Source organism: Phaenicophaeus curvirostris, chromosome 27 (assembly GCF_032191515.1).
Source record: "Phaenicophaeus curvirostris isolate KB17595 chromosome 27, BPBGC_Pcur_1.0, whole genome shotgun sequence".
Taxonomy (NCBI): domain Eukaryota; kingdom Metazoa; phylum Chordata; class Aves; order Cuculiformes; family Cuculidae; genus Phaenicophaeus; species Phaenicophaeus curvirostris.
The window spans coordinates 2,096,474-2,109,695 of record NC_091418.1 but is presented as its reverse complement, the minus strand read 5'-3'; the positions used below and the strand labels follow the sequence as shown (position 1 = coordinate 2,109,695).

The window sequence follows — 13,222 nt, the reverse complement described above, 5'->3', positions numbered from 1 at the left end:
GGGCTCTAACATTCAACACCAAATACTTCTGCCCACCCACATACCCCGGGGCTGAGCCAACGGAGGCAAATATTTCCCTGCCTGGGGACTTTGAAGTGGCCACATAAAAGATGAAAGGGGGAGATTTGGAGCTCCGTCACTGCTGCGAGCGCGTGAACGCTTCTTTACCACCTTGCGCTTTATTTTCCAGCTAGAAAACATGATCCTGCGCTGGGTTTTAATGAAACAGGGAGACAGATGGGGCTTGCGAGGCAGGACGAGCCGTGGGGCGGCTGGGGGAGCCTCGGTGGTCCAGCCCTGGCAGCGCCCCTGGGCTTTTGTTTTGTGGAGGGCTGACACAAACACACCCCGTGCTGCTGCCCGGCTGCGGCACCGTAAACACAATCTATAGAAAATGAGGAGAACACGGTGTCCCAAAACAGAATTAGTTCAAGACAGGTGGACTCGGGGCCGTTGGCTCGCTCTCAAAGGCGAGTTGGAGATGGGATTTGATGGGCTGGGGATGGAGCATATGGTATCCATAGCTGGAAAAGTACTGAGCTGCAGGCGGCCGTGGGGCTGGTGACTGTGGGGCGAGCTGCCTGCGATGCCGCGGGTTCCACGCTGCCCGTGCCCCTCGGGATGGGCTGCATCCCCCTCCTCGGAGAAACAGCAATGGTTTTCACCCATATGCCTGTGGGATCTCGTTGATAAAGCACGGGAGACTCGGCTGGCTGCCTACTAGTTAGGCACTGGGTCCTACTGGGGGAGAACAATATCCCCAAGGAGACCAGCTGGGCCCCGGGGACCTGGTGTCTCCTTCAGGATGGGCTCAGCGGCTGCAGCGCGTGGGTGGTAGGGGGGCAGCGACCAAAATCTTTCCTCTGCTTTGCCCGTTCCATGCGGAGATGCTGGTGTGCCCAGGATTTGGGGAGCAATCCTTGGGGAGCAACAGCTCCATCCCGAAGAGATCGAGGCTTCAACATGCCAGTGCCTTTTCTGTGCCGCAGAGTGAGGGATCCAAGCCCATCTGATGCCAGGGTGGGGATGAGGGACATGGAAGGCTCCTCCAGGGCTCTGGTCCCCGGCTTCGCGGCCCTCCCTCCAGCCGGGGATGCTCCCCTGTGGCATCACCGAGGGATTATGGAGGTGGTGGGTGTGCTCGGCGTCTCCTGCGTGCATGGGCCTGGGGCTGCAGGGAATGCAGGAGTGTGCTTTGGCGAGGGGGTTGCAATGGGACGAGCAGGGGGCTCTTGGCCCGTTCGGCCCCACCGCCACGCAGCGGGCTTCGTTAGTCACTGTGTAAATGAGCAGCGATGCTGAATCACCACCCAGCACCCCCTGAGATAGGGGATGCAGGCGGGTGGCTCCCCAGCAGCTCCCCTCAAAAAAGAAGCATCGTTTTGAGCAGGATTAGGGGAGCCAGTCTCCATGGAGACTTGTGTGTGCGTCTCCATCCCGGAATGGAACTGCTGGGGCTGGTCGCAGGTGCCCAGAGAGCATCACCTGTGCCGCTCCGCAAATCAGGGCCGAGAGCAGCACGTTCCCATCCCTCCCCACCAGATTCCGAGCATCCCTGGGCCAAGCATCATCCTCAGGGACGTGGCTCGGACTCTGCCCCCCTCATGCAGCACCACGGCTCGCTGGCACCCAGCGCCTGTGCCCATGCAGGCATCCTGGTGCCATCTGCCGGCGCTGACCCCCTGGCTCCCACTCTGCGAAGCGCTGCTCGCGTTAATTGGCAGCGCTAATTAGCACGTTATTAAAACCCCCCTCCCCCCTGCTGGAGGCAGGGTAGGGCGCTGCCAGGCACGATGCCCGCCGAGCAGGGACCTGTTGCAGAGCCTGGTGGCACCGGTGCCAGGCTGGGCAGAGCCTGGCTGCGGCACGGGGCTGGTGGCACTGGGGGCCAGCAGCAGCTCTGTGTGTGCATCTCCCCAGATGGGAAGTGAAGAGAGAAGGGCAGCGTGTTATTAAAATGTGTTGAGTTGTAATAATCCAAGGGGGTGGTATTAACACATGGGAGGAAGCTATTTTAGCAACAGAGATGCTAACGCTCGAGGCTGGCCAAGCTCTTGGCTCCCACCGCGATGTGGGGAAGGAGACCCCCCCAGCTCCACTCCTCACCCCCTTCTTTCTCTCCTCCCCATCGCAGGTTGTTTACTACACGGAGATGCACAAGATCTTTGGTGACCTGACAGCACAGATCGACCGGCCCGGCTTGAGCGATGAGCAGCGGGAGCGGGAGAACGAGGCCAAGCTGAGCGAGCTGCGGGCATTGTCCATCGTGGCCGACGACTGAGCGCCGCAGCGGGATGGGGAAGGAGCTGAGGAGCCCCCAAGCCTGGCTGCTCCCCATCTCCTCCTTCCGAGGGATGGACTTGGGGAGGTTTAGCCCTTTGCCCTGAGCTCTGCGTTCCTGCCAGGACAAGGTAGAGGCTGGGGTGGGGATGGGGGGTGCAGCAGGGCTCCCCCCTCAAGCCAGACAGTTCCTTGCAGCCAGGCTTTGCAGGGGAGCAGGGAAGGGAGCCGTCCTGCTTAGCTGGAAACGCTGAAATGCACCAGCACCCTTCAGCACTCCCACCCCAGGCTCCTTGTGCTGGGCCCTTTGTTTTGTGCCTTAGGTAGCCCAGTAGCCCCTACTGGGGGAGGGTAAAAGCATCCAAATTCTACTTTTTGAGGCATCAGGAAGGACAATGAAAGGGCTGTGCTTCCCGCACAGAGCATCAAGTGATGCTGTGCTCTAAGTCCATCCCATTTTAAGCGTCTGGGTACTCACCGAGGTGGTAGTAGGCAAGCTGAGATTCCAGGGCTGAGGAAGGCAGGGACGTGTGAGAGGGAAATGCAGCCCATCGGGGAGAAAAATCCAGGGAAAAGGGGAGGCTGCACAGCCGGATTGGGCCACAGCCATCCTTCAGCACCCAAGGTGCTTCCAATAAAGTTTTTGGCAGTGGTTGGATCTGTGAGCAGGCGGGTGTGCGGTGCCAGCCCGAGCTGCTGCCGCCCTCTGCTGCCACCAGCAGCCACTGCTGCTCGGGGGGGCACGGAGGATGCTCCCCTCGAGAGCTCACACAGCTCCGATGATCCCCTTTCCGGCAGCCACTGCCACCTGGGGGGACACAGGATGCTCCCCTGGGGGCTGGCCTCCCTCCGATCCCCTTTTCTGCAGCCACTGCAGCTCAGGGAACCACAGAGGATGCTCCTCTCGTGGGCTGGCATCACTCTGCTCCCCTTTCCTGCAGCCACTGCAGCTCAGGGAACCACAGAGGATGCTCCCCTTGTGAGCTCGCACAGCTCTGCTCCCCATCCACAGGCACTGTGGGGTTGGAGGTGTCATTTTAAGGAAGGTGTCAGGGAGTTGAAAGGGATTGAAGAACCCCTGGAGCAGCACAGAAAAGAAATGGCACAAGACATACAATTTTACAGTCGAATACCGTGAATTTGGTCACAAGTTGGCACAGTGCAGCATCTGGAGAGGCTGAAGGAGCCCTTCCTGCTGCTCTCCATGTCCTGGAACCAGTTATGGGGCTGGCGTGGTGTGGAACTGGAGCCCACCAGGGGCACGGCCGCAGCCTGGGGTGCAGTGGGCACCCCCTGTTCATGTCCCTCCATCCCAAACAAACCAGCCCGTCTCCCACCTCTGCATCCAGCTCAGAGTATCGCGAGAACCCACGCAAACACAAAGTTCCTGACCTTAGAGGTTTTCCATTAAATGCAAAGAACCTGTCAGAGCAAACCCTGCCCAGCTCTGCAGGGAGATCCAGTTCAGAAACAGCTCACGGGGACCCTGCCACCATCAATGATTCCACGATGTGATGTCCAAGCAGGCAGACTTCGCTCTCTGCTGGTGGAGATCAGTTGGATATCGGTTCTTTATCTAGAAAAAGAGGAGAGGGGTTGACCTGCAGCTCACAAAGACAGCACTCCACATCCCAGCACATCTCACCCTGGCTTACCCAGCTCGCCCTCCAGCATGTGGATTTTGCTCTCCAGGTAGAGCTGGTGGCTCCGCTTTCTCCAGCATCTGTCCCAGGTGGAGCACTGTGACGTTGTGGGAGACCTGGGCAGGGGCAGGAGGCAGCAGAGGGAGGTTTCCTGGGACAAGAACCACATGGTCTGGAGAAGGAGAAGCTCCACCATTCCCCGCAGCATCCCTACGCCTACCAAAGATCTCTTTATCCTAGGATGAGGATTGCACCAGGGACACCAGGTTCCCCCTTAGCTACATACCTAACGTCTGCTCAGCCTCCTTCACTGTTCTGGAAGCCCTTTCTGGCTCTGGGTTCCTGGCCTCTACCAGCTCTTCCTTCAGCAAGACCAGCAGCGCCTTGTAGTGCTTGTAGCCAAAATCCTGCTGCAGCATCTCCTGGAAGAGCTCAGCAACCATCACGACCACCTGCCCATCGCTGTTGTGCTGAGCCTACTTGAAGAACAGCTTCTCGCACCACCTACTGCACTCCAGCAGTGTTGGAGAGCTGCCTGGCCAGGTTGGGATGGACCATGAGGGCTGGATCCACAGGGAATTCAGGCTCTGATGGTAGCTCCATGCCTCCTGTGGCAGACACGTGCTGCTCAAGGGCCTCCATCTGCTAAAAAACCCTGTTGAGACAGGATTGGAAAAAGAAGGTCCTGTCAATGGGAGCAGGACCTCACCTTCTCCAAAACACAGACCTGTCCAAGCACCCAGAGCCATGGAATTATCTTTTGGGACATCTGAGCTGGCACCCAGCATTGCCGTGCTCAGCAAAGCCTCACCATCGTGGGCTTCTCCAGTGATGGAAGCAGCGAGGGTCCTTTCTCCACCTTGGGCTGGCACCTCCTGCACCTCCAGGGAGTCCTGCTCAGATGTCCAGCAGGAAAATCACCACCACCTCCCACCAGTGCCTGAACTGGCCAAACTGGAGCCTGCAGCGCAGCAGGGAATGGGGTTGAGGTCCATCCCAGGAAGCCCAGGAGAAAGCGTGGAGCAGGACTCCCATAAAGCCTTCCCTCTGCCAGCGGGGAGGCTGCAAGGAGTGAAGAGGACAAGACCAGAGCCCTGACAGGACATGGAAAGGCTGGTGAGGCCATTCACAGGGACGCAGAGCAACGTCTTGGCCCCAAAGCATCCCCTGCCCAGCCCTCTCCTGGATCCCGCAGAGTCACAAGCGGAGCCAAACCTCCTCCCCCTGCACCCAGCACTGAGAACTTCATCTCCCCTCAGCTGTTCCTTCCCAACCGCATCACATGCCGGGCCAGGTTTAAGCAAAATAAACTCCGTTGCCATGGTTATGCGGAGCAGAGATGCTATATTTAAGCGCCACGCGAGGAGCTGAGCCCGTGCACCACGCGATTCCACGGGGGATGCGTGGGGAGCCGAACTCTGGCAGACCCTGCATGGCTTTTCGAGTGGGAGAAGATGCTGAGCAGCTCCCATGTGCTGCCTCCTGCGCCACGGCCTGGAGATGCTGCACTGCTTGCAGCTGGATTAAGTCCCACCTGGGCTCTCCAGGTCATTGCTCGATAAGAGCCGGCAATGTGCCTTCGCAGCCCAGAAACCCAACTGTGTCCTGGGCTGCACCCAGAGCAGCGTGGCCAGCAGGGTGAGGGAGGGGATTCTGCCCCTCTGCTCCTCTCTTGGGAGACCTCAGCTGGAGTGTTGTGTCCAGTTCTGGAATCCTCAACATAAGACGGAGATGGAGCTGTTGGAATGGGTCCAGAGGAGGCTACAAGGATGATCGGAGGGCTGGAGCACCTCCCATACGAGGACAGGCTGAGAGAGTTGGGCTTGCTCAGCCTGGAGAAGAGAAAGGCTCTGAGGAGACCTTATAGCAAACTTCCAGCAACAGAAGGGGCTACAAGAAAGCTGAGGAGGGACTATTCATAAAGGCTTGTGGTGATAGGATGAGGGGGAACAGTTATAAACTGGAGAGAGGCAGATTTAGGCTCGATATAAGGAAGAATTTCTTCACCATGAGAGTGGTGAGACAGTGGAATAATGAGAGTGGTGGCTGCCCCATCCCTGGAGGGGTTCAAGGCCAGGTTGGATGGGGCTTGGAGCCCCTGATCCAGTGGGAGGTGTCCCTGCCCATGGCAGGGGTGGGACTGGATGATCTTTAAGGTCCCTTCCAACCCAAACTATTCTGTGATTCTCCTAAATCCACCTTCTGTCCCTTGTGGATCCTGCAAGGCTGCCAGGCTCATCCCAGCAACCTCCCTGCTCCCTCCAGTCCCAGCAGCTCATCCCCCAATCCCTGCTGCTTAGCAAAGCCCGGCTCCTGCTCTGTGCCACCAGCTCCTCCTGCTGTCCCTGTGCTCAAGAGGAATTGCACTCAATGGAATCCTAACCTGATCATTCCCAGCGCTGCAAACTCTGCTCTCAGCCAGAAAGCTGCTCCCTTTGCCAGGGTTGAGTCTCTGCTCCAGCAGGGATGCACGCTGCGCTCTTTCCGCACCGAGCTGGGGAGGAGAATTCCATCCAGCATAGGAAAAGTGGATAATAAGCGGTTTCTCACACCACCCACAAGATCCCAGTTATTGGGGAGAGCTCGCAGAAAGGGAAAATTAACTCTACAATGTGGCATGCTCTCAGCCTTGGTTTCTGAAACACCGTTAAGTGAAGCCCATGTGCACTCATACTTCCGAAAAGCAGCAGGAAGGGGTGGCACCACTCAAAGATGACCAAGCTGGTGGCACTCAACTCCAAAACAGAGCCAGAAGGGATGGTGCTACTCTGAGACGCCCAAGTTGGTGGCACTCGCCTCCAAAAAGTGGTGGGATGCCACCCAGAGATGCCCAAGACTGGACTTTCCTCCTCCTCACCTTGGCACTGAAAGCATATCAGCATCATCTGGAGTGGCTTCAGCATCCTCCTGGGGGTCAGGATGCAGCTGGGGTACCACAGCAAGCAAGGGGGAAGGTGCCCAGCCCAGATGGAGGTGGTGGAAGCTGCAGAGATGCTCTAAGCATCTCCCTGGCGTCACAGAAGGAGCTGGAGGCAGAGAACCACACTGAGAGCATTTGAATTCGCTCTGAGCAGGCTCACCCAGAAGCAAATCCCCACACACGTGGTTGTGGGAGCTGAACTGGCTGCCCCGAGACTTCAAGAAACCAGAGAGATCCTCTCAGACCATAAATATCGCCCCAAACCCATCACTGTGTGGCCAAAGCACCCAGTAGGGAAGGGCCCCGTGTCCCAGAGTCTGGCCCAGGTGAGTGTTTAGCTCTCCAAAAGGCACAGGGGGTGCAGGGCAGCAAGGAGGGGGCTGCCCAGGTGCCAAACACGCATCTTCCCCATCCACCTGAGCTGCTCCTGCCCTTTGCTTTCCACCCCAGGGGAGCAGATGAGGGTGATGGGAAGAGCTCCACGGCTGGAAAGGGGTGAGCAGCATCATAAAACCCGGTGGCATCACCCAGGAGTAGTAGGTTTGCTCCGGAAAACAAACACCTAGAGCATCATCACACTGTGCTGGCATCCAGGTCCCTGGCAGAGACCCCCAGTCCCCTCTCGGAGCCCGGATCCGTCATCAAAGCTGAGCACTCACCTTTCCCAGCAGGAGCAGGGTGGGATGCAGCAAGGCTGGAGCAGGCGCTGAGCTCCGAGGAGGCGCAGGGATGGCGGGTGGGAACGGGATGTGCCGCTGGGGAAGGAAAAACCGAGTCACAGCAGGAGATCGTCGGGAATCGGGAGGAGGGATGGAGGGGAGAAGGGGCTACCTGGTCAGAGAGAGCTCCTCCATCAGCACCTTCATCTGTGGTACCCAGCCCTTCATCACGCAGACCCGACGACACTGTGAGGGGCTCCAGCATCCCCCAAGACCCTCTATGAGCATCCCCTGCCCACCCACCTCAGCAAAGGGCTCTTCTTTTTTGGGGGGGACACAGCTTTGCCCCACTCTGAGGCAGGAGGGCCCCCCCAGAGGGGGCTTGGGGGGGGGCTGCAGCCGCTTGATCCGGGCCATGGGCTGGGAGCCGAGCAGACAAAAGGGTCGGAAAAGCTGTCGGAAGTGATGCAGCCGTGACGTGTCCTCGCGTGACATCACGGCGCAACAAGCACATCACCTCGCAAAGAGCAGCGAAAAGACTTTATTGTGGGAGGGGGTGGGGGGGGAAAAAAGGGGACCGGCCCCAGGTCGGTGTGACATCACGTGGCGGGGTGCGACGCGCAAGGTTCGGCTCCTCCATCCAGGGGCGATGGCCGGAGTGGGACCCCCAGCCCCTACCTGCACCGGCCGCCCCGCAGCGAGCGGCGCGTCAGGCGGGTGAGCAGCACCTTCACCCGCCCCCAGTGCGAGCGCCCGTCCTGCGGGGAGACACGGGCATCAGCCGGGGGGCCCTCGGGATCTGCACCCGCCACCCCCCTGCGTCTCTCATCCCTACCTTGTCCGCTGTCGGGGCACCCACCGCACTCTCGGAGGGGTCCAGCAGGCTGGGAGAACTGGCCGAGTGCCCCCACGTCCTCTGGCACGGCTCGGGGTCCGGCGCTGCACGGGGTGGGAAGAAGATGATGTGGAAGTTTGGCTGCACACGGCCCTGCATCCATCCCTGCATCCCACTCCACATCCCATCCCCATCCATCCCTGGATCCCATCCCCATCTGCCCCTGGATCCCACCCCTGCATCCCATCTCCATCCATCCCTGCATCCCATCACCATCCGCCCCTGGATCCCATCCCCATCCGTCCCTGGATCCCATCCCCATCCGTCCCTGGATCCCATCCCCATCCGTCCCTGGATCCCATCCCCATCCGTCCCTGGATCCCACCCCTGCATCCCATCTCCATCCATCCCTGCATCCCATCACCATCCATCCCTAGATCCCATCCCCATCTGCCCCTGGATCCCACCCCACATCCCATCCCTGCCGTCCTGCCCCATCCCGTCCCCATCACCCTATCCCATCTCCTCCCATCCCATCCTGTCCCATCCCCATCATCCTGTCCCATCCCGTCCCCACCATCCCATCCCATCCCGTCCTGTCCCCCCTCACCTGGAGTTTGGCTGTCGGAGCAGGAGCGCGGTCGGAACCGCTCAGCCCTCCACGTGGCCGTATCCTTCCCCGCTGGCTCCCGGACGGGCTGTGGGTGCAAAGATACATCTTGAGCCCCTGATCCAGAGGGAGGTGTCCCTGCCCATGCCAGGGGGTGGAACTGGATGGGCTTTGAGGCCCCTTCCAACCCAACCCATTCCATAATTCTATGCGAGGTGTGAGCCGGGCCATCTCCATCCTCACCACCACCGCCCCGCAGCCTCGCGGCCCTCACCGTGGTGTCGGGGCGGGTGCGCCGGGCACCCACCGCCTGCTGCCGGAGGAGCCGGTTGTCCTGCTGCAGCCGGGCCAAGCGCTCCAACATCTGGCAGACGTGCTCCAGGTACCGCAGCCCCTGCCCCGGCACGGGCAGCGCCGCCTCCGGCACAGCCTGCGGGCAAGCCGGGGGCTTGAGGGCTACCAGGCCACCGAGCCCCGCTAGCCACAGCCACCCGCTTCTCCGGCACGCACCGATGCGTTGGGATCCTCCACGTTGGGTTCCTCTGGTTCCTGAGGTTCCCGCGGTTCGGCCGTGTTGGCGCTGGGGCGGCTGAGCTGGCGCTGGCACCGCTGCCTCCGGCTCCGCTGCGCCGCCTGCACCAGCTTCTTGCTGGCCGAGCGGCTACGGGGCGGCCGGGAGGGCTCGGGGTCCGGATCCTCTCTTGGGTTGGTCTTCTCCGGTGGGAAACCATCAAGGGAGAAGCTGCTCTCCGAGCTCAACGGGGTGGAAGGCGAGTGCTCGTGGCTCGCCATCTCCACCCCGGAGTCCTCAGACTCTGACTTGAGGAGCCGCCCGCTTGCCGAGGGGCTTCTAGGGGAGCGGGGGATTCGGGGGGGTCCCCAGGAGCTCAGCCCCCCCTGGGGCTGCTGAGGGGGGTCCTGCAGCCGGCGGTAGACGCTGGTGGAAGTGAGCACCACGCAGCTCTCCACTGTCTCCCAGGGACCATCTGAGGGGCGAGAGAGGTCCGATGGGGTCGGAAAGGGCAGGGTCCTTGCTGCCCCACATGCCCAGGCGTGGGGCTGCCCCCCTTCCCAGCCCCCCAAGCTGCCCCATAGCACCTCCAGCCATGCCGGAGGTCTCTCCCTGCTTCCGCAGAGCATTTCAGCCCCTCTGCCTGGGTGCCGCTCTCCAGAGGGGTCCCTGCCCTGTGCCAGGGATGCTCGTCCCATTGTCAATGCTCCCCAGGAACGCAGCTGATCTCCTGGGGAGCTCCTGGGGTCCTCACCCCAGCCTGGCCGGGGCTGCTCATGGTTCACCCCACCCCATCTGACCCCGGACACAGCAGGACTGTGGGGTCCATCCCCTTCACGCTGCAGGACGACTCCAGGGACCACCAGCTCCTCCTCTTGTCCCCAGAGCATTGGGAGCATCACCAGCTGGGGTGTCCCAACCATCACCTGCACCCTCAGATGGGACATGGAGCAGCAGCGAGGTCTTGACCCTCCTTGTACAGGACCTCACCTCCCTTCCCATCCCAATCGTGGCAGAGCAGCTGAAGGGTGAATTTTTAGGACCCTCCTAGCACTCAATGCAAGGCGCAGAGCTGCCCACCGCCCCACAAGCCCCTCTTTGGGGGCTCCCCCCCCAGTTTTCACACTCACAGCAGCTGAACCTCCTTTTCCAGACGGCGCGGGAGCCACCCCACATTGCCGTGAGCCGGAGCCGACTGCCGGGCGCGCGTCCGGGCGCGCGTCCCGGCGCTCCCTTTTAGAGCCACCCCAGCCGGTGACGGGCCCTGTTTCCAGAGGCGCCTCATTACAGGACTGGTTCCCAACTGGTTCCTTGCTGGGATCGGTGATACTGGCTGAGCCGGTGGTTTAGGGCTCCCTCCCACCTCAACCGGGAAGGCGAGAGGGTTTCTTGGGCACCAGGAGGCTCCAGGCAGACAACCGGGTGCCGGATGGATCTCACCACTTGCAGGAAATCCCATTTGGGGCTTGGGATGAACTCATCAGCCCAGGGTCCCCGGTGTTCCCAAATCTGGCTGGAGCCACTCGCCATCACGGGCTGGTGGCCACAGGGCACGAGATCCCAGGGCACTGGGAGGCTCCAGGCGGACAGCCAGGTGCTGGATGGATCCCACCACTTGTGGGAAACCCCACTGAAAGTTTGGGAAGAACTCATCGGCCACAGTTCCCGGTGCTCCCAAATCCCTGTCTGCGTGCCGGAGCCACTCGCGGCACATCCATCACGGGCTGGTGGCTGCACGGCACCGAGAGGCTCCCAGCAAACAACCAGGTCCCACATGGATCCCACCACCCTCTTAAAGCTTGGGGTTAACTCATCAGCCAAGGGTCCCAAACCCATTCCCACGAGCAGGAATGGCTGGAGCCCCTCACCGCGCCTCCTTCACGGGCTGGTGGCCACCGGGAGGTCGCCGCCGGCCAGCGGACGATCCCAGCGGACAATCCAAGCCTTCAGCGCCTGCATGAATCCCAGCAATGCCGTGGGGTGCCCTCTCCGCCCCGGCACCGCCGGCTGCCCCGCTCCCACGCGATTCGTTTCCATGGGCCGTGCCGGATGGAACCCCCCAAGGCCACCTCTTTCCATCCCATCACGGTGCTTGTCCCACCACCGTGGGGGGCTCGGAGCCCCACCGGAATGGGGAACCCCCACCGGAATGGGGGAACCCCTCCAGGAGAGCTCAAACCTCCCCGAGGGCCCCTCAAATCCAACCCTCCGGGTGACTCCCCGGCTTCGCTGTTGGGGTTCTCAGCACAGCCTGGGTTGGGGGGCGCACAGAGAGGGGCCACAGGTTGCTGGGACCCCAAATCCCCACGGGGGGACCCCACGGGCTCAGCCCCGGCACTGGGATAGACCCGGAGCCCCGACACTGGGAAGCAAAGACTGGTTTGAATTCCCAGCGCCCTGGGACTCCCCCACGGGGAGCAGGGAGGGGGCAAAACCGAGGGATTCGGGTCCCCCCCCAGCACAGACACCACAAATTAGGGGGTTCCAGGGACCTCCAGGACCCCCTGGAGCACAAGCAGCGATAATTAGGGGGTGCCAGGACCTCCAGGTCCCGTCTCAAACACAAACACCACAAACTGGGGGGTCCAGGACCCCAAAGTCCCGGTGCCAGCACAGAAACCACAAACTGGGGGTCCAGGACCCCCCAAGTCCCATCTCCAGCACAAACACCACAAACTGGGGGGGGGTCCAGGACCCCCCTCCAGCACAGACACCCCAGTTCAGGGACCCCCCAAGCACCCGCATCACCCCAGACCCCGAACTCACCGCGACGGGGAGGCTGCAGTGTGAACGCTCCACGGTGGCGAAGCATCCCGGGGGCACCGGGACTGGGGGAACTGGGAATGGGGTGGGGGAACTGGGAAGGGGGTGAGCTGGGAACTGGGAACGGGACTGGGGGAACTGGGAAGGGGGTGAGCCGGGAACTGGGAACGGGACTGGGGGAACTGGGAAGGGGGTGAGCCGGGAACTGGGAATGGGACTGGGGGAACTGGGAAGGGGGTGAACTGGGAACTGGGAACGGGACTGGGAGAACTGGGAAGGGGGTGAGCTGGGAACTGGAAACAGGACTGGGGGAACTGGGAAGGGGGTGAAGTGGGAACCGGCACCGGGACTGGGGTGAGCTGGGAACTGGGAATGGGACTAGGGGAACTGGGAAGGGGGTGAACCGACAACCGACACCAGGACTGGGGGAACTGGGAATCTTGGGAGGGAACTGGGAGCGCCGGGAGCAACCGGGGAGCGGGTGAAGCGAGAACCGGGACTGGGGGGACCGGGAATACCGGGAGGTTCGGGAGCAGCGGGAGCTCCGGGAGCGGCGGGCAGGGAGCAAGCGCCTTCCTCCCCTCCTCCTCCTCCTCCTCTTGATGGGCCGGGGCGGGGCCGCCCTGTACCCCCTCCCGTCTTGCCGTCCCCGCCCCGGAGAAGCCTTTATCCCTCTTTTTCTGCCCCAAACCCGCGGGGCCGGAGAGGGATGGGATGGGATGGGATGGGATGGGATGGGATGGGATGGGATGGGATGGGATGGGATGGGATGGGATGGGATGGGATGGGATGGGATGGGATGGGATGGGATGAGAGGAGCCCTGGGAGGGAGAACAAGAGCTGCGGGATGAGGGGAACCAAGGGGCGATGGGAGCACTGGGGTGAGGGGAGAGATGGGATGAGGGGAGCCCTGGGACAATGGGAGCGCTGGGATATGGGGAGGGATGGGATGTGGGGAGCCATGGGATGAGGGGAGTGATGGGTTGAGGAGAGCCCTGGGA

General features: G+C 61.6%; 3 protein-coding genes across 9 annotated transcripts in view; 1 reads left to right on the top strand and 2 right to left on the bottom strand.

Moving 5' to 3' along the window:
• The window catches only part of BIN3 (bridging integrator 3), a 49,526-nt gene extending 46,588 nt beyond the window's left edge, over positions 1–2,938 (top strand). For all 5 annotated transcript variants that reach the window (XM_069877638.1, XM_069877639.1, XM_069877640.1 and 2 more), the window contains one exon: positions 2,135–2,938. In XM_069877638.1, the coding sequence (XP_069733739.1) occupies positions 2,135–2,281 (147 nt within the window). In that variant the 3' untranslated portion in view covers positions 2,282–2,938. The remainder of the gene's footprint in view (positions 1–2,134) is intronic.
• Positions 2,939–3,493: 555 nt separating this feature from the next.
• Positions 3,494–7,932, bottom strand: CCAR2 (cell cycle and apoptosis regulator 2). Of its 2 annotated transcripts, XM_069877661.1 has the most exons (4): positions 7,675–7,932; positions 7,503–7,598; positions 3,936–4,039; positions 3,735–3,856 (listed from the first exon to the last, which is right to left on the bottom strand). In XM_069877661.1, the coding sequence occupies exons 1-4, from the start codon at positions 7,765–7,767 to the stop codon at positions 3,853–3,855; spliced, it is 297 nt and encodes a 98-aa protein (XP_069733762.1). In that variant the 5' UTR covers positions 7,768–7,932; the 3' UTR covers positions 3,735–3,852. The 2 variants fall into 2 exon arrangements, with proteins under 2 accessions (XP_069733761.1, XP_069733762.1); XM_069877660.1 differs by lacking the exons at positions 7,503–7,598; positions 7,675–7,932 and adding an exon at positions 4,210–4,543 and having other exon boundaries at positions 3,494–3,856.
• Positions 7,933–8,041: 109 nt separating this feature from the next.
• Positions 8,042–12,307, bottom strand: C27H8orf58 (chromosome 27 C8orf58 homolog). Of its 2 annotated transcripts, none has more exons than XM_069877631.1 (6): positions 10,589–10,670; positions 9,458–9,933; positions 9,222–9,377; positions 8,948–9,035; positions 8,338–8,441; positions 8,042–8,260 (listed from the first exon to the last, which is right to left on the bottom strand). In XM_069877631.1, the coding sequence occupies exons 1-6, from the start codon at positions 10,632–10,634 to the stop codon at positions 8,177–8,179; spliced, it is 954 nt and encodes a 317-aa protein (XP_069733732.1). In that variant the 5' UTR covers positions 10,635–10,670; the 3' UTR covers positions 8,042–8,176. The 2 variants fall into 2 exon arrangements, with proteins under 2 accessions (XP_069733732.1, XP_069733731.1); XM_069877630.1 differs by lacking the exon at positions 10,589–10,670 and adding an exon at positions 12,225–12,307 and having other exon boundaries at positions 8,044–8,260.
• Positions 12,308–13,222: the final 915 nt, after the last annotated feature.

Excerpts from the sequence above, each read along its gene's own strand:
- CCAR2 (XM_069877660.1), bottom strand. The coding sequence starts at position 4,366 with ATGGTTGCTGAGCTCTTCCAGGAGATGCTGCAGCAGGATTTTGGCTAC. Across the intron at positions 4,040-4,209 it reads GGAGGCTGAGCAGACGTTAG|GTCTCCCACAACGTCACAGT; the intron begins GTATGTAGCTAA and ends GCCCCTGCCCAG. Across the intron at positions 3,857-3,935 it reads CATGCTGGAGGGCGAGCTGG|ATAAAGAACCGATATCCAAC; the intron begins GTAAGCCAGGGT and ends CTCTTTTTCTAG.
- C27H8orf58 (XM_069877630.1), bottom strand. The coding sequence starts at position 12,270 with ATGCTTCGCCACCGTGGAGCGTTCACACTGCAGCCTCCCCGTCGCG. Across the intron at positions 9,036-9,221 it reads GCACCCGCCCCGACACCACG|CCCGTCCGGGAGCCAGCGGG; the intron begins GTGAGGGCCGCG and ends TTGCACCCACAG. Across the intron at positions 8,261-8,337 it reads GTGCCCCGACAGCGGACAAG|GACGGGCGCTCGCACTGGGG; the intron begins GTAGGGATGAGA and ends GTCTCCCCGCAG.